Source organism: Scyliorhinus torazame, unplaced genomic scaffold, assembly GCF_047496885.1.
Source record: "Scyliorhinus torazame isolate Kashiwa2021f unplaced genomic scaffold, sScyTor2.1 scaffold_675, whole genome shotgun sequence".
NCBI lineage: Eukaryota > Metazoa > Chordata > Chondrichthyes > Carcharhiniformes > Scyliorhinidae > Scyliorhinus > Scyliorhinus torazame.
This window is the reverse complement of record NW_027308402.1, coordinates 86265-106278: the sequence shown is the minus strand read 5'-3', so window position 1 is coordinate 106278 and position 20014 is coordinate 86265. Positions and strand designations below refer to the sequence as shown.

The 20014-nt window shown below is 45.0% G+C and overlaps 1 protein-coding gene across 1 annotated transcript; it reads left to right on the top strand.

Moving 5' to 3' along the window:
• Positions 1-781: 781 nt before the first annotated feature.
• On the top strand, positions 782-17006 carry LOC140406584 (probable transmembrane reductase CYB561D1). Its single transcript, XM_072494584.1, has 2 exons — positions 782-1478; positions 6650-17006. Exons 1-2 carry the CDS (start codon positions 1350-1352, stop codon positions 7151-7153), a joined length of 633 nt encoding a protein of 210 aa, XP_072350685.1. The 5' UTR covers positions 782-1349; the 3' UTR covers positions 7154-17006.
• Positions 17007-20014: the final 3008 nt, after the last annotated feature.

The following is a 20014-nucleotide window of genomic DNA, read 5'->3' as shown; positions in this document are numbered from 1 at the left end:
AACGGGAGGGATTCCGGGGCAACTGACTAGGGGGAGGGGGGCGACTGGACTGACTAGGGGGAGGGGGGTGACTGACTGGGGAGAGCGGGAGGGGGAGGGACTGACTGGCTGAGGCGAGCCAGCGCGGGAACGGGAGACGTTGCGGGGCGACTGACGGGGGGGCTGGGTGTGACTGACTGGGGGAGTGGGGTGACTGACTGGGGAGAGCGGGAGGGGGAGGGACTGACTGGCTGAGGCGAGCCAGCGCGGGAACGGGAGAGGTTGCGGGGCGACTGACGAGGGGGCTGGGTGTGACTGACTGGGGGAGTGGGGTGACTGACTGGGGAGAGCGGGAGGGGGAGGGACTGACTGGCTGAGGCGAGCCAGCACGGGAACGGGAGAGATTGCGGGGCGACTGACGAGGGGCTGGGTGTGACTGACTGGGGGAGTGGGGTGACTGACTGGGGAGAGCGAGAGGGGGAGGGACTGACTGACTGAGGCGAGACAGTGCGGAGACGGGAGGGTTTGCGGGGTGACTGACGAGGGGGAGAGGGGTGACTGACTGGGAGGGGGAGCTGAGTGACTGACTCACTGGGCAGAGCGGGAGGGGGAAACGGGGTGACTGACTGATTCACTGGAGAGAGCGGGGAGCTGGGTAACCGACTGGGGAGAGCGGGAGGGGATGTGACTGACTGACTAGGGAGAGCAATTTGTGTAATTAGGGAAGGAGCGGGGGATCAACTTGGCGAAGAGGGTGGGGGCCCATTGGGTGAAACACTATAATCATCTTAAGGGCAATTAAAAATGGGGACTAAATACCAACCATGCCAGCTCTGCCCACCTTCCATTAATGAATTAAAGCAAAAAGTGATCCTAGGATTAGGAATTTGTTTTCCTTCGCTCTATCATTCCCTTTTTGATTCAATTCGTGGAATTGGAAGTTTGGGCGATAGGGAAGAGGGAATGGAGCAGAGTGGATAAAAAGATAGAAAGGTGTGAGAGTAAACCTCCCTCTACATTCCCATCTGGATACAGCCTGGCTCGGATCCAGATTGAAACTCCTTTCTAATGGGCAACATCACAATCTCCAAAAGCTGGTTCCTCCTGCTTGAGCAGTAAGATATTTCCAAATTATCTGAGTCAACTTGTGGCACTCCCAGTTAATGGGGAATGCTCTGTGTGTAATCGTCTGCCCACAGATACTGGACTCGGGCCAGAAGGCTTAAAGGAGCTAAAGAGGACACTCCTGCTGTCAGTCAGGGTTGATTCAGTCCCTGTGTTTCTCTTCCAGTGCTGATCGCTGTGCCTAAAGCAGTATCGACTGCTGATCAGAGCCCAGAATAGTGTGTGGTGCCCAAACAGTGTTTTTCATGGCACATCATCTGAACATATTTTATTACCTGGATTGGCTTCAGTGCTATACTCGCAATGTTCACCATCTGAATATTTACTCTTTTTCAGGTCGTTTCTCCTGGCACCCAGCCTGCATGGCTGTAGCAGTAAGTTTCAAAGCATTAAAATAATTTGAAATGCAAATAATTAAAAAAAAATATTGTATATTGATTAACTTACTGTGAATGTCTTTTGCGAGCAGTCTTCGCAACAAGTGTATCCTGACATTTTCAGCAAAAGTGCCCCAGAACCTTGGGATCACTCAATCCTATCCTCATTAGTTTGTCCCCATCCTGAGTTGGTAACTCTAAAGATCGTGGGGTTTGGATTTAGGTTATGATGTTTCTTACAATGAGGCAATGACAGCGCCACCAGACCAAGCTCCCAATTCAAACTGGGCAAACCAGGGAATAAGCATAAACGGATCGATGTTACTTATGGTTTGAAGGCCAGAAGTGCAGGGCTTGGGGCCTGCAGGTCATGAAGCTTAGAGACAATGAATGACTCTTTAAAAAGAGATGGTGTAAAACTGAATTCTGTACAATCAATCAGCATAGTACAGCATTATTGAAGCAAAGGGTCTCTGAATAGAGAAAGAAGCTAGCAATTTTGTGATGCAAAATGGTGCAGCGGTAATAACTTGATTTTTCAAAAATTACCCGTTTGCATGCACTTCAGGCTAACTGATCCAGTAACCACTTGCGCAATGGCAGCTGCCTGTATAAATTGCTCACGCTGTCACCTGCACTGTGGAGGTGCTGAAAAATGTCACTATTAGGAGGATTTAACCACATGAGAATTTGAGATAGGTTGTTTCCATCATAAATGTGGGCGTAAGAATTTATAATTGAAGTATAATAAGGCAAGAAAATCTGGCATGAAAATAAGGGCTCTGCACATCCTGCCCTCTAACTGCATCTGAAGACTGCACTTGGTCTAGACTAAGGTAAGACGGTACAAGTCAATGGGGTCCAAGGAAATTTGGCAAATTGGATAGAAAATTGGCTGAGTGGCAGGAAGCAGAGAGGGTGATGATTATGGGGTGTTTTTCTGACTGGAAGCCTGTGTCCAGTGGGGTCCCACAGGGATCTGTGTTGGGGCCCTTGCTCTTTGTGGTTTATACATATGATTTAGATGTGAATGTAGGAGGTCGACCTGTAAATTTGCAGATGATACGAAAATTGGTGAGGTTGTAAATAGTGAGAATAGCCTTCGATTACAAGAGGATATAGACGGGCTGGCCAGATGGACTGATCAGTGGCAAATGAATTCAATCCGGATAAGTGTTAGGTGATGAACTTGGGCAGGGCAAACAAGGCAAGGGAAGGTATGATAAACGGCAGGACCCTGGGAAGCACTGAGGATAAAAGAGGCCTTGGTGGTCCCTTAATGTAGCAGAGCAGGTGGATACAATGGTTAAGAAGGCATATGGTATACTTGCCTTTATTAGCCGAGGCATAGAGTTTAAGAGCAGGGAGGTTATGCTGGTAGTTAGGCCACAGCTAGAGTATTGTGTGCCGTTCTAGAATCCACATTATAGGAAGGAAAAGATAGCACGGAAAGGGTGCAGTGGAGATTTACCACAACGTTGCCTGGGTTGGAGAGTGTTCGTATGAAGAGGATTGGATAGACTTGAATTGTTTTCCTTGGATTAGAGGAGACTGAGGCAGCACATGATAGAAATGTATAAAATTATGAGGGGTATGGATAGAATAGATAGGAATAAACCTTTCCCAATGGTGGAAGGGTCAGTGACCAAGGGGCAGGAGGTTGAGAGGAGATGTGAGGAAATGCTTTTTTTACCTAGAGGGTGGTGGGAGTTTGGAAATTGCTGCCTGAAAGGATGGTGGAGGCCGAGACCTTCATAACGTTTCAGAAGTATTTAGATGTGCACTTACGATCCCAAGGCATAGAAGGCTATGGTCCGAGTGCTGGAAAATGGGATTAGATTGGTTAGGAGGTTGTTTTTGACCAGCGCAGATGCGATGAGCCAATGGTCATTTCCTGTGCTGCATGACTCTGACTACCTAAACCACTCCCCCTCTGTCTTTCCTGCTCAAACATCACCACCTCGCTTTCTTTTCTCCCTTCACCTCTCCACATGTGTCGTGACTCCCTAAACCCCTGCACCTCTCTGTCATGACTACCTAAACCCCTCCACCTCTGTCTTGACACCCGAAACCATTCCACCGCTGCCGTAACCCCCTGAACCCCTCCACCTCGGTCGTGACTCCCTGAACCCCTCCACCTCTGTCGTGACTCCCTGAACCCCTCCACCCCTGCCGTGACTCCCTGAACCCCTCCACCTCTGTTGTGACTCCCTGAACGCCTCCACCTCTGTCGTGACTCCCTGGACCCCTCCACCTCTGTCGCGACTGCCTGAAACCCTCCACCTCTGTCGTGACTCCCTGAACCCCTCCACCTCTGTCGTGACTCCCTGGACCCCTCCACCTCTGTCGTGACTCCAGGAAACCCTCCACCTCCCTGTCGTGACTCCCGGAACCCCTCCACCTCCCTGTCGTGACTCCCGGAACCCCTCCACCTCCCTGTCGTGACTCCCGGAACCCCTCCACCTCCCTGTCGTGACTCCCGGAACCCCTCCACCTCCCTGTCGTGACTCCCGGAACCCCTCCACCTCCCTGTCGTGACTCCCGGAACCCCTCCACCTCCCTGTCGTGACTCCCGGAACCCCTCCACCTCCCTGTCGTGACTCCCGGAACCCCTCCACCTCCCTGTCGTGACTCCCGGAACCCCTCCACCTCCCTGTCGTGACTCCCGGAACCCCTCCACCTCCCTGTCGTGACTCCCGGAACCCCTCCACCTCCCTGTCGTGACTCCCGGAACCCCTCCACCTCCCTGTCGTGACTCCCGGAACCCCTCCACCTCCCTGTCGTGACTCCCGGAACCCCTCCACCTCCCTGTCGTGACTCCCGGAACCCCTCCACCTCCCTGTCGTGACTCCCGGAACCCCTCCACCTCCCTGTCGTGACTCCCGGAACCCCTCCACCTCCCTGTCGTGACTCCCGGAACCCCTCCACCTCCCTGTCGTGACTCCCGGAACCCCTCCACCTCCCTGTCGTGACTCCCGGAACCCCTCCACCTCCCTGTCGTGACTCCCGGATCCCCTCCACCTCCCTGTCGTGACTCCCGGATCCCCTCCACACCTCAGTCTTTCTGCTGTGACTCCTGAAACCCCTTCCCTCCCACCCTCCCTCCCAAAGCAAGCCACCTCAGTCATCAGTCTCGATGGTTTCTCACAGATGTCCCTATGAGTGGCAGCTACCTGTGTGGAAGATGTGCATTGAGAGATAGCAGTGCTGGTATGAATCTGATATACTCTCTTAAAAGTGGCTGTAACGGGCTACATTGTTTTGCTTTCTTGGGAAAGCCACTTCTTGTTTGTATTTACCATTGAATGCTCATCTGCAGAGAAATGTGTTGACTTCACTAAATTATCAGCAAATCGAGTACATAGAGCGGCATAGTGGCACAGTGGTTAGCACCGCTGCCATACAGCGGCAGGGACCACCTGGGTTTAATTCCAGCCTTGGTGACTCTGTGTGGAGTTCGCACTTTCTCCTGTGCCTGAGTGGGTTTCCTCGCGTGCTCCGGTTTCCTCCCACAGTCCAAAGATGTGCAGGTTAGGTGGATTGGCCATGATAAATTGCCCTTTAGTGTCCAAGGCTGTGAGCCGCTTATGACGATAGGGCAGGGGAGTGGGCCTATATAGGGTTCTCTTTCAGAGGATTGGTGGAGACTCAATGGGCTGAATGGCCTCTTTCTGCACTGTAGGAATTCTATGGTTTTAAAAGCAGCTCTCTGTTTTCCCCTTAACTGGGCTATGCAGATTTAGTCCGACATCAGTTTGATAGACCTGTATTTTCATGGATTTATGGCACCCTGAAAACTGTCTCTTTCACACCATATGGTGAAGCGCACGTCTTGTCAGCCAAGTTCCCCTGACTCCTATTCAAACCGTTAATGGTACCTGTGTAGTTACTTTTCCAAAGAGATGGCTTCGTTTCCTCCCTCCAAGGGGAAACATGCACATTTACCTGGGCATCTGGGAGATTTGAGATCATTGACCATAATGACTGATGGTCATAAATGTGGTAACCCTGGTAAGATGTGGGTTATGAAACTCCTGAGCTGGTTTGGGAGCACCAGCCCTACCACCGCACCCTTGTGTTGACAACAAACATAAATTCAGAACACAAGCATCATTGCAGGAACTGCTGGGGCACTGTGGCAGTTTAGCCACCTTGTGCCTTCTACTGGAGCACAATAGCTAAGAACCTGCAGAGAAAGAAATGTTAATTGTTATGGTTTAACAATTGAATAATGAAATACTCGATCTGTATTGGCGTTTCAGTTTACTGAAGGCCGCAGTATGCAAGTTGGCTTTGGTGAAACAAAACTTAAAATTCTCTTCCTCATTCTGAGTGGTTGTTATTGGTTAGTAGAAAACATCACAGAACATCTACTGCGTAATTTGTGTAGTTTCTGCACATAGAAATTGTCGATGTGTCAGTGGCTGCCTTGCTGGGTCCTTGTAGTCTGTATGTGGACTGAAAGAGTCATCCAGTGCTGATCCGGCCAGCGTGGGAGCTGCATTGTGTGTCTCTGGTCTTAGGCTTGTGAGGGGAAAGCAACAAGGGGCGTGGATTGAGCCACGCCGGCGCGCGATTCTCTGCAGAATGGAGAATTGGCAATGGCATGGTTGGAACGGCGCGGGTCGGGGCAAGTTGTACTGTGAGTAGATGCGTCTAGGTTGCACAGACTGTGCAGCTCATTTATTTTTGTGGTGTTGGTTAAGGGAGGGATATTGGACTGCAGACTCTGGCCTGCTCTTCAGTAAATGCCATTGGATCTTTAATGCCCAAGGATAGTGCCTTTGTTAACACAACACTAAGACCGTGCATTTATATTGTGCCTTTGACGTCTCAAAGCTCTCACAGAAGTGTTATCAGACCAAATTTGACACCGAGATATATGAGGTTGTGGGACAGGTGACTAGAAGCTGGGCTAAAGGTAGGTTTTGTGGTGTGACTTGGAAGGGTTAGAGGGAGATGTAGAGGGGATTTGGAAGTGATTTCTAGAATTTGGGGCCTATATAACCGAGGACACAGTTACCAACAGTATAGTGATGAAAGTCGAAGACGCTCAAGGGATAAGAATTACAGCGATGGTGCATCACTCTGAACCCCTAGCCACCTGACCCCGGGATAGCGTTGAAGTTGAATTGCATTGAAGAACCTATGTCTGTTTTGTTTTCCAGGTCTGTTTCTGTATGACAGAAGCCATTCTGACCTTCTCACAGGACAGTTCGCCCTTCTTCTTTTGTTCAATTAAAGCCAAGGTTCGAATTCACTGGATGATGCATGTCTTTGCCACCATCTTCGGCCTGGTCGGTCTTGTCTTCATCATCTCCAGTAAGAACATCTCTGAGACCTCACATCTCACCTCATGGCACAGCATCCTGGGAGTAGGGACTGTGATCGCGGTCTGTGGCCAGCTGCTGTGTGGTCTCTGCCTCCTTTTTCCAAAGTTAATTAACACCTACTCGGTGGCCAGGCTGCGACTTTATCACGCCACATGTGGACTGGTGGCTTACCTGATGGCCACAGCCACTGTGGTTCTGGGTCTGTGCTCGGATTGGTTCAAAGCCCAGGTTAATGGAGTTTTGTGGTACTTTTTCTTAATCGTTCCGCTGATTCCAGCTCTCGTCGTCATGAACCAAATTAACAATGGTTACCTCTCCAAGAAGAAAATAGAGATTTAGTGTGTCAATGTTGACCATCAGTAATTGCCGTGGGCTTTGTGCGTAGCATCTCACGATTAGGTCAAGTAAAAATTTGTCCGAAATCTGATATGAAGCTGGCGGAGTGGTTCAGCGATTGATTGGTCTGGGGCGGCAAATAGCTTTGCCCTTTGGACAAAAGCTTTAAAAAAAAAAAATCTTTTGACTTCTTGCTCTCTTTTCACTATGGATTCCAAAACTGGCCAGTAAAAGGGGCACGGAGCAGCATGGAATGTGGCCAATTACCCTGTTCCTGCTGCTCACCACAGGCTCCAATAATTGCAAGTAAAATTTTTAATGGGCACAATTGATTTTAATTAATGTGTCGGGTATATATAAATGTGTGTCCTTGTGTGCAATGCCGCTTGTGCTCTTTGTGCAGTGCCGCTCGTGGAGTGCTGCTGTGAATTAAGAGGGTAACTATACGGTTGACGTGTTCCTGGACAGTGCTGTAGAACATTGACACTTTTGGTAAAAAGTCTCAAGATCTGATTTGCAAAGCCTTCCCTGTTCCTCATGCACCCTAGTAGGGCAAAGGGAGAAGGAATCCATGGCCAACTGATCCCTCAGTTTGTCACAATGCACTGGTTGTCAAAATGAAGATAATATTTAAAACCGTAGAGTGCAGCAACATTTTCTGATGCAGATTTATTTTTATACTTGTATTGTATAATTTAGTGCAAATGAAAATGCTTCGACTATGTGAATTATTTTCAATTTGCAGATTTAAAAGAATAGTAAGATCCAAACTAATAGAAACTTAAAATCAAACACCAGAATCAGCTGGATTATCGGAATGCAGCATCGGTAATGATCTAATATTCTAACTGAATGATTGGTACCTGTTCTTAGAAGTGCTACAGTCTGTTAGCCAAAGTACAGTATTGCAACTAGAGCCCAGGAATTCTGAATATCCAGGGAGTGAGTTAATAGTTGGATTTAATCAAAGGGTTCAGGGGAGTTTATATATAGAATAACCAATACCCAGGAGTTAGCTACAGGCTAGAATCTAATCGGGGATGGTGGTTTATATATAACCTGAGAGTGATTTACAGATTGATCTACAGATTGCATTGTCTAAATTGAATGTTCATTTCATACCACATTCAATTAAGTGTGTCAATAGCTGGGCAATAATAGTATTTGTTGACATTTATCTTGTTAATTATAGAGCTTAATATCTGTGTGCTGCTAAAATTGCACAGACTGACAGTGGTTTGCAAAGCGAACCTGTCACTGCTGGAATTGGTTTTGCTCCTGGTGCAAGCTGATGGTCTTTGGGAACCCAAAATACAGTTTCAACCCAGTTTATGATGTGCAACAGCTCAGCATTGCACAGGCATTGAGCCTGATTTCATTCCAATGTGCTTAGCTGGGCTGGACAATGGGAATGCCGCAATTGTTTGGGTTGTGTACGTTTTGGGGGTTGTGTTGAAAGATCAAAGATTTAAATCTCTGCAGTGCTATCCATTTGTAAGGCGAAGGCACTTGATTTGGGCAGCGTAAGTGTGCTTGCCACTGTGCACGCAGAGTGGAATCATACTCCCATTTTACCTTGGTAAAGACCAGGACATTTGTGACAGTTGAACTGTCAGCGTCCTAGATTACCAAGACTTTTCTGGCACTCGCTATACAAATTACTCTCTTTTGTACTCTGCTACTTGAATTTTTCGTATGAAAGTCGACATAGTCCCAGAGGGCCATGCGCTACTCTCCCCTTTGAGAGAGAGTTGACTGGTGGTGATTGAACCTGAGGATCACTACACCTCCGGTGCGAGGCAAGGTGGGGCCTTCATGAATAACCTCAGCCAATGTGGGAATCGAGCCCACGCTGTTGGCGTTGCAACCAGCCATCCAGCTAAAATACATCCTGATATTTTGTATATTTCTATATTTAGCTTCAAATGGTAAATTGGCCCCAAAGAATACAGTGTTTCAGAATGTAAAACAAAATTGAAGTCTAGATTCTGATTATTTGACTTCGAATGGGTTGACCAGTGTTGTCTTCTGTTGTAAGTGACTCAGTCATCTCACTTTGAGCATGGTTGGAGGTGGTGTCTAAATTAACCACCGTGACAGAAGCATGTCCATTTTACTTTTGTGTACTTTGAAGATCTTTTAACCAGAGAGGGAGCTTCATTCTGTTGCAGTATTGTTTTTTTGGCACTAGAGGTTGTTGTTTCACAGTATTTTAAGCAGAGCTGAAATATTACTTAGTGGGCTGTACAGAACTACGACTGTCTCTCATTTTACCCTAATTTAAAATTCACTGCAATAAAATCTGAATTCACTTTCTGAATAATGCGATTGCTACAAAAATCACAACTGTTTAAAAATAATGTGCAGAGAATGGACACTGAAACAGATCAGATATTTGGTTGGCTTTAGGGCTGATCTTTCACCATCAGTTACTGAACCTTTGTCAATGTTTGTTTGCTCTGCCTGCCATCATCCTTCCCCCGTGATCTGAAGGCCACATGGCTGGTCCAGTTATAGTACTGGCATTGGGACCTTATAATACTGATTAAAATTAACCTTGCGACACAACCCAAACATGTATGCCAGTTTGGTTGGCATCTGAAATAGGCAGATGTTTGGGTTGGGACTCATTCTGAGCTGAATCCACTGCCAGTATTTAAATAAGTAACACCAGCTGTAATTTCTGTGTCGAGCTTGTTTTCAATTTTTCTTTATCTTAAATTGGAACAGTACTTCAGTTCAGCGAATAGAATCGCTTTGTGCAGAAAGGCCATTTGCCCCATCGAGTCTGCACTGACGTTCTGAAAGAGCACCCTACCTAGGCTCACTCCCCTGTCCTATCCCCATAACCCCACCTAACCTGCACCTATCCCTGGACAGTAACGGGAAATTTAGCATGGCCAATCCACCTAACCTGCACATCTTTGGACTGAGGGAAGAAACCAGAGTATCCGGAGGAAACCCACACTGACGCGGGAGAACATGCAAACTCCACACACCCAAGTCCGGATCTCATGTGCTGTGAGGCAGCAGTGCTAACCACTGTGCCACCTCAGCAATAATGAGGGTAATGTGCATGTATAATGGACATAAAGTCTAACCCCTTATTTTAAAACTAGATGGTTCAATTATAAGCATCTGTTAAAAGACAATGCAGACAGACAAGCCACGTAAATACCCATTTTTAGCATGTGCTGTTTGAATGCCAGAGTCTTTAGTTGAGCTATTGAATTGTTCATTTTGATTGCTATGTGACCTCTAACAATGTAGCACTTCTTCAATAGGGCACCTTGTCAGGCTGATTCTGTAGTATGTACTTTCTGTTCAGTTCTAAGATGACGAGAATTATAAATGAGAAAGTTAATTTTGCCCATTTTAATCCAATCATCCAGAATGGCCCCTAATGGTTCCCCCCTCTCGTAGCATCCAGTTGCACTGTAAATGGTTCTAGTGTTTTCACCTGCACCTCTCTCTTCAGGAGCCTAGTTGCATGTTGACATGAGCAGAAGTATGATTTGAATATTAATGCAAAGTTCAAACTCTCCCCTCCCACTGTGCTCCCTGCTAACTCAAAATCCAGTGAGTCACTCAGCTTGTATAACTTATTCTATTTCAAGCTGCCTCAAAGATAACAATTTAATTTCTTTTTAAATTTGCAGCCTGTCATTTTCCCAGCCACCTGTTTATTTCTCTGCACTCGAGCCGCACAAACCAGGGAGGTGACTGGTTCAGTCAGTCCCGGCTCTGTGCTATGTAGTCTAATTCCCGGCTTGAATGATGACTGTTTGAAGCAGCCACAGTCAGGCTAGGATTCCCATATCTCGTCCCTATGCAGTGTCCCTGCAGAGAGAACACTCATTCGTCTGTTAGGTGAAGACCGAAAAAAGGTAAATTGTGATGCCATTTGTGGTCAAATAGCCCACCTGAGCTGAACCCGCGATTTGGGAGTTTCTTGAGAAATAAGAGCTACACACTTGCAGCTGTTGTACTTGAGCACTCTGGAGGCAGCAGGGCAGGCTGCCACCCCAGCTCCCTTTCTAAAGTATGATGCTAAGCCATTTTGGAATTAAATCCAGAAGCACTTTTTCACACAAAGGATAGTGGAAATCCGCTGCACTCTTTTCCCCCAAAAGCTGTGGGTGCTCGGGGAAAGTGACAAAGAGGATGTGGGCTGGACACCCAGTGGAAGTAGCCAAGACTGAAATCGCTTGAATTTTTGTTAGCGCAGGGGTATGCTGAAAATGATTCCTAATTTCTAAATCCAATGTCAAGGATCAATTTACAGAGTCCAAATTATTGAACTCACGCAAACATTCCCTGACCGGGAATCGAACCCGGGCGAACTCACGCAAACATGACTGACAGGTTAAAATGCTAAGTGAAACTAACTCCTCTAATAAGAAATAAATCTTTACTCTCTTTACAGTAGAAAAGTATCGGGTTTAAGCAGGGTGTTAATTATTTTTGTGCATAAAAAAACGGGTTCCCAGTTTGTGATGACTTGTATGTGTAAACTGGACAATTATCAAGGTATGCCCTCTGAAATTAGTTGCCCTTGAGGAAGTAGCTAAATGAATTCAGCACTGTTAAGGGTATAACTTCAAATGTGACAAAGGATTGAAAAACAATTGTGTTGTGCTGCTAGCTGATTTGAATGATCCACACTTGGGTTAATCAGCTATAAATTATTTTAGTGCTACATTTTCCTTGCAATACCAAGAGGAGGAGTGGACCATTCAGCCCCTTAGATCTGTTTCGTCATTCACGTGGATGCTTTAAAATGTGCTCTGCAAATGGGACAGGGAACTGGCAGTCCACCTCGGCACAAGTGTGAATGGAAAGCATGCCTCAGGGTGAACTCTTGAAAATTATATACTGTGCTGATTCTATCAGCAACCGTAATATTGCCGGGTTCTGTTTAGTTCTGTCAGACATCATTTGAGTGTTTTAAAATTAATTCTTTCAGCTGCTACCCTTCTAACCCTTGTGCTATTGATCGATAGCACTTATCTCTTGCGGCAGCTGTGATCAGGGAAATAGATGGTGCCATGTTCGCAATGTCATGATCACCATGCAGTCTGCAACCATGGAAGAACTAGAATGCAAAACTTTCTTTCTTTTATTAATAGCTTAATCTCCGTTTTGGTAGAGAATGAAAACCTGGGACTCGTGTTTAAACTGTAATATGTACAGTACTTTGACCTTAAAGAATGATTCGATCTCTGATTTTATATCATGCTAAGATCTGTAGCACCAGCTCTCTTCTGAGGCTGTCTTCCTGTTGTTTGCATGCTCACCAGCCTATGCACATATTGGTGTTCCAGGTCTTAATGCAATGTTAAATCAGCTTTTGATTCTGACTTTTTAAATAGTCAGGAGGTTTTTAACTTGAGGAGAATTAGTGACTTCAGGAGAGGATGGCAGGAAATTGAGGTAGACCTACTGTAATAGCTTGGTTAGCCATCTGTTATATTTAACACATTTAAATGTCTCTGTACGAAAGAATGATTTTGTTGTGAAGTAATAAAAGCACGTGCAATAATACACTGTATGCACCATATTCAGCATCCATATACAAAAGGAAAATACTGCAAATGTTGGAAATATTGAAATGAAAAACTGAAAATACCGGAAATACTCAGGCTGGGTGGGCTGCATCTGAGCAGAGAAACAGTTATTGTTTCAGGTCGAGGATTCTGTTCTGAAGGTTCATCATTGACGATGTTAACTCTGTTTCTCTCCTCGGATGCAACTTGACCTGCTGAGTATTTCTGGCATTTCCCGTTTTTATTCCAGCAATCGTACATCTGCAGTTTGTGATAAATATGATGGGAAATGGCATCCACTGATTTTTTTTTTTTTGTTTGTTTTGTCTGCTGAAGAGCTGTTCACTTTGGATGGAATAAATACTTTGTATTGTGAATCAGAACATCAGCTGTCCACTCAGCTCTTGACCACATGACCAGGCCTAGACTGTTGTTTTCACTCATTGTCATCACCATCATGGTATGGGCAATGTAATAAGAGTGTTATTTGTACAGTGAACTGGAACCAGCCTCAGTATATTTATGGATTCCAAATGTTTTTTATAATGTGCCACTCCTGGCAGATATGTTGTAGCTCATTCAGTTGCTGAATGTGTTACTGATTACATTTTTAAAATATAAATCTCAAGCCTCGGAATTTCCTCCCTCCCTTCCCCAAACCCACACTGACCCTAGCGATATGCTGATAGGCAAGATGAAGTAGGATGGGTATAGTCTAGAACCAAACCTGATTCTGTGCTGTAAATTCTTATTAGATCATACGCCATAGAATCCCCTCGAGCTTGCTTCACCATTCAATAAGATCATGGATGATTTGATTGCGGCTTACACTCCACTTTCCTGCCTGTCACATAACCCTTGACTCTCTTGACGATCAGAAATCTCTCTAATTCAACCTTGAATATATTCAATGACCCAACCTCCATGGCTCTCTGTGGAAGAGAATTCCAAAGACAAAAATATCCTCATCTCTTAATTGGGTGATCTCTTATTTTTAAACTGTTGTGAAGTATTAAAAGCACGTGCAATGATACACTGTATGAACCATATTCAACATCCATATCCAAAAGCAAAATACTGCAAATGTTGGAAATATTGAAATGAAAAACTGAAAATACCGGAAATACTCAGGCTGGGCTGCATCTGAGCAGAGAAACAGTTATTGTTTCAGGTCGAGGATTCTGTTCTGAAGGTTCATCATTGACAATGTTAACTCTGTTTCTCTCCTCGGATGCAACTTGACCTGCTGAGTATTTCTGGCATTTCCCGTTTTTATTCCAGCAATCGTACATCTGCAGTTTGTAATTAAATATGATGGGAAATGGCATCCACTGAGGAAGCATCCTCTCAGCATCCACCCTGACACGCTCTCTCAATCAGATATGTTTCAAAAAGTGTACCTCTCATTTTTCTAAACTCCAATGAGTACAGGCCCAACCTGCTCAACCTTTCCTCATGCAACAAACCCCTTCATCCCAGGAATCTTATCTGAACTGCTTCCAATGCAAGTATATCCTTAAGTATGAAGACCAAAGCTGTACACCGTATCCCAGGTGCGATTGCATCAGTGGGATGCACAATTTAGCACATTTCCCTACTTTTATAGTCCATCCCCATTGCAATGAAGGACAACATTCCATTTGCTTTCCTAATTACCTGCTGTACCTGCATGCTAGCTTTTTGTGATTCGGGTACACGGATGCCCAGATCTTGCTCCAATGCAGTATTCTGCTGTCTGTCTCCATTTAAATAATATTCTGGTCTTCTATTATTCCTGCCAGAAGTGGCCAACCCCACATTTTCCCACAGGCTCCATCATCCAAAGTTTTGACCACTCACTCACCTACATCCCTTTGCATCCTCCTCACAACTTTGTCAGTTAATTTGGCTACAGTACAGTCAATCCTGTAAATAGCTGATGTATGGGCAGCACTGTAGCACAAGTGTCTAGCATTGTGGCTTCACAGCACCAGGGTCCCAGGTTCGATTCCCCGCTGGGTCACTGTCTGTGCGGTGTCTGCACGTTCTCCCTGTGTCTGCGTGGGTTTCCTCCGGGTGCTCCGGTTTTCTCCCACAGTCTAAAGACGTGCAGTTTAGGTGGATTGGCCATGATAAATTGCCCTTGGTGTCCAAAAAGGTTAGGACGGGTTATTGGGTTACAGGGATAGGGTGGAAGTGAGGGCTTAAGTGGGTCGGTGCAGACTCGATGGGCCGAATGGCCTACTTCTGCACTGTATGTTCTATGTAATGATTGACAATGAGTAGCAACAATGTTGATTCTGGATTAGTTGGTGGTGTTAAACAGAGCTGCATTTATGCCTATTGGGAGAAGAAAATGAGAAATGTTATTAGAGCTAACAGAGTTTGCACGTTCTCCCCTTGTTTGCGTGGGTTTCCTCTGGGTGCTCCGGGTTCCTCCCACAGTCCAAAGATGTGCAAGTTAGGTGGATTGGCCATGCTAAGTTGCCCTGTGTCCACAAAGGTTATGTGGGGTTACTAGAATACGGGGATAGGTTGGAGGTGTGGGCTTAAGTAGGGTGCTCTTTCCAAGGCTGGTGCAGACTCGAGGGGCCGAATGGCCTCCTTCTGCACTAAATTCAATGATATTTATATGGAGTTTATGATGGGTTGAAAGTGGTTGCATTGATTTGCTACGAGTGAGGGAACATGCGTGTTTTGGAAAGTGGGTTTCCAGACTGATATAAAGTGGGACTTGTCATTTCCACTGTGCCTTTTACGACCTCAGGCCATTCCAAAGCATTTTGTCACCAATTAAATACTTTAAAAGGTAGCCATTTGTAACGCAGTGAAATGTAGCAACCAATTTGTGCATAGCAAGATCTCACAAATAGCAATGAGATAATGACTGGTTGATGTGATTTTAATAATGTTGGTTGAGGGTGTGTATTGCTCAGGACACCGGGACAAACACCCTTTCTCAAATAATGCTCAGGACACCGGGACAAACTCCCTTTCTCAAATAATGCTCAGGACACTGGGACAAACTCCCTTTCTCCATAAATAATGCTCATGAGAGCACTGAAAGTACAGACAGGGCCTTAGTTTAATGTCTCCTCTGAAAGATATCACCTTCAACAGAACAGCGTTGCCTCAGTACTGTAGTTCCATATCAGTCTAGATTATGGGCTTTGATTGATTTGATTTATTGTTACATGTATCGAAGTACAAGTATTTTTCTGCAGCCAAGGGAACGTACACAGTACGTACATAGTAGACAAAAAAGAAGACATCTTGAGTGGGATTTGAACCCACAGACTTCTGACTCATCTGCGAAGCCACGGCTGACACGATTGACTTCCTCTTGCTCCAAGCTTTATTTCATCATCACAGTAACCTGTGATTTCCCTTCAGTCCTGATGCTATTATTTTAGTCCAGTGCGTGATTGAAATATAAGCTGGGTCTTGCTTTTTTTTTTGTTGCACGTCTTGGCTGCAATGAAAAATCTGTTCCGTTATTGTAGCATTTCTAAGACTCATACTTGCAGGTTAGTAAATATGTTCACAAACTGGATTTGTTTTGCTATTTTAAGTTGACAACCAAAACAAAAAGTGAGAGCTCACAGTAACGCTCCTCTCATCATTGTGGGTCGAGTATGATCTGCAACTGGGTTTGTTCTTCCAGATCCAGAACTCCTGCGACATGACTTGCCACTGCAGCTATGCTCCAAGTCTGATTTTAAAGGAAAGACCTGTAGAAAGATTTAATGTGTCTGAGGTTTCAAAGTGCTTCGCATACAGCGAATTAAGCTGAAGTGCATCTACTGTCACGGGGGTAAATCTGGTAGCGAGTCTTGTGCACAGCAAGGTCTTACAAACAAAAAACGAGACCTATGACCTAAATGAATGTGTTTTTGGTTGTGTTGGATGAGCCAAGACTTCCTGACCCTGTTCAGGTACTGCCATGGGGTCCTACTGCTTGCTGCTTTTGATAGACACACAGTTGGAGCCATCTATTTAATATCTCGCCTGAAAGGAGGGATCTCCAAGTATGCACCACTCCCTGATAACAAGCAGGAGTGTGAGTCCAGATTTATGTCCAACTTGCTGCAAGTATTGGATGTGGCGTGAAAATTTCTTGTATTTCCTGTTTGTTTTCTGATGGGCTTTTAAACTTTGCTATAAGTTACTACCACCCTAATCTGTTGAATAGTGAAAATTTTGCTTGTGTATTGAATTGTGTATTGAAATTAAATTGCACTAAAGCTATTAATAAAGGGAATTGTGATTATATATTTTGCACCATCTTTTAAAATGTGCTATTTTAATAAAGTATATTTTGCGCCTTTGAATTCTCTCAATAGTGTTTTCTTTTGAGTACTTTGCTTCCAAATCCATCTAAAGGGTCACCTGATGGCTTCTATTCCGCCAATGTTCATGGGTCAGGGATGTCACCTCATTAACAGAAGGATGTCGCTCACATCGCGAAGGGAAAATCTCGGGCACATTCCTTGGTCCTAAGATTACTTGAACATAAAAATCAAGGCTCACTTGCCTGAGCAGTAGTGAGGGCGTGATGCAAGGTCAGAGGAGCCATCTTTTGAATGAGGTGTTAAAGCGAGGCACTGTCTTGACTATCAGGTGGACTTAAAAGATTCCATGCCAATATTTTGAAGAAGAATGGGGAGTTCCCCTCATGATTCTGGTCAAAATATATTGGCGACAAAACGGTTTGAGATGTTCATCATAAAGGTGCACTTTTTTTATTTTACAAAACATGATTTTGGATACCTGCGAGAAGAAAAGCCATACCATGGAGTAACATTTAAGAAATCAAGCGCAGAAGTATAAAGAGCAATTAAGGAAACTAGAGAAGTCTGTCTGAGGTTCAAGTTACAGAACAGAGCACTGTTCAGTAAAGACAGAACGGAGAAGAGGTCTGAGATGCCAGAAAGATGTCTGAAGTGATTGTCAGGTTTGAGATTTTACTGCAGTCTGGAACGTGAGTTGAAATAACTGGATCTTGAGGTTGTGTAAAAGCAGTCAAGACAACACAATCCTAGAGGGGTTGGTGTAAAATCCAGGACTTGATTCGCTGTTAAAAGTGGAGAGAAGAGGGCAGCACGGTGGTAGAAGAGGGTAGCACTGCAGTCTCACGGAGCCGAGGTCCCAGGTTCGATCCCGGCTCTGGGTCACTCTCCATGTGGAGTTTGCACATTCTCCCTGTGTTTGCGTGGGTTTCGCCCCCACAACCCAAAGATGTGCAGGGTAGGTGGATTGAACACGCTAAATTGCCCCTTAATTGGAAAAAATTAATTGTGTACTCTAAATTTTTTTTTTAAAGTGCAGAGAAGCCTTTGTTTAAAAGTGTCATTTGGTAAACCTGGTCTGGATTGCAAACCACTAAGGGAAGGCAAAATTGTGAGAAGATTTTAAAGTGTATTTTTGGGAATGGAGTTTGGAACGTCACCCGACAATCTGGGGAGATTATGAGGACACATCCACAAAGATACACTTCACTCAGCCCAAGTGAATTTGCCCACAGTCGTTTTGTGTGCTTAACGCAGATTTTGTGCATTAATAAGACCACTGTACTTGAAGATGTACTTAGTAATCCATGTTAAGGGCAGCACGGTGGCGCAGTGGGTTAGCCCTGCTGCCTCACAGCGCCGAGGTCCCAGGTTCGATCCCGGCTCTGGGTCACTGTCCGTGTGGAGTTTGCACATTCTCCCTGTGTTTGCGTGGGTTTCGCCCCCACAACCCAAAGATGTGCAGGCGAGGTGGATTGGCCACACTAAATTGCCCCTTAATTAGAAAAAATGAATTGGGTATTCTAAATTTAAAAAAAGAAAAGTAATCCATGTTAACCTTTAAGCTGTGTGTATTGTTTAAGGGGAGTAAATGAGTATTGTATAATAATCCAACTTTTCATGTAGTGTTTTTTCCTTGCTAAAACTTATTATTGACCCTGCGACACTATTCCTCTATGTTGTATAAGAAAAAAATAAAGTTATGGTCTTTTGAGCAAGGGTTCCATTCTGGGATCTTCCTGTCCAGTCATAACATCAACCAGGATCGTAACACATCCATGAAGTGAGAAAGAGTTAACATTTCAGGATAATGACCTTTGCTCCAATTTAAAGAGCTCTTTGTGGGTCATTTCTCCATAAACATATGAAACTGCTGGTGGTGCCAGCTAGAATGACTAAATTTCCCCATGAGGTCCCCCAGGTTTTATGATTAGAATATATAGGGAGTCATTAATCTGTCTGACAGTATTGCTACTGCAAAAAGACTTAAATGTCATATAATGTAACGTCTGGATCTGGTATCTCAATCATGCATTGGTGCTGTTGAAATGTTAATAATTAGTTGGCATAAAAATTGCAGTTGTTAAATCTTAAAACTACTGGAACGCAGTTTTGAAAATGTAATCCTGTACTGACTGGTTGAAAAATACTAGCCTAGAGATTGAAAGGCTCTCTCAGTGGGAATGGCTGACACCAAGCATCCCAAGGGCAGGTAAAATGCAGGCTAGATAAAACAAAAGATCTTAGTTTCTCTAGTGTCTTTGTGACCATATGACATCCCAAATTGATTTGCAGCCAATGGCATATGTTTTCAAATGTAGTCACTGCATTACTGCGGTTATGAAAAGAATCCCATACAAACAACAATGTGATAACGGCCAGGGGTTTGCGATGTTGATTGAGAGATAAATGTTGGTTAGGATACTGGGAGATCTCCTTGGCTCTTATTTTGAATTGCACCATTGCATCTGTCACATCTGTCGGAGCGAGCAGCTGGGGGCCTCAGTTTCATTCCTCATCTGGGAGATGGCACCTCTTGAGGGTGCAGCACTCCCTTGGTCACTGCGCTGAGTGTCAAATCTGGGTTATGCCGTCAACATGATTGGATCCCATCTGATCGCGAGGATGAGTTATTCGCTGAGCTAGAGCTGTATGGGTAAGGTGACCATGGTTTGTTGTTTTTTTGCTTCAGAAGTGGCACGATCCCTCATCCTTGGTAAACCTCATTTTGCATGGGGGCCTGAGGACCCTCCATATCCTTTTGTTCATCATGAGATCTCTATCTCATAGAGACTTACAGACCAGAAGGAGGTCATTCAGCCATCGTGCCCGTGCTGGCTCTTTGAAAGAGTTTTCATGCTTAAACCTACACCCCCATTTTCTGCCTGTAATCCTGTGAGTACCTCATCCTCCAGTGCTCCCCACTTTCTCCATTCCAGGGAGAACAAAACATAATTTATCACATCGCTTTTATCTTCCCTTCCCAACCTAGACACCCACCATCTTTCAGAGAGGATCTAAACTGGGCTATAGATCCAAAGCTGGATTGC

Coding starts and splice junctions, on each gene's coding strand:
- LOC140406584 (XM_072494584.1), top strand. CDS start 1,350: ATGGCACATCATCTGAACATATTTTATTACCTGGATTGGCTTCAGTGC. Junction 1,479..6,649: donor CAGCCTGCATGGCTGTAGCA/GTAAGTTTCAAA, acceptor TTTGTTTTCCAG/GTCTGTTTCTGTATGACAGA.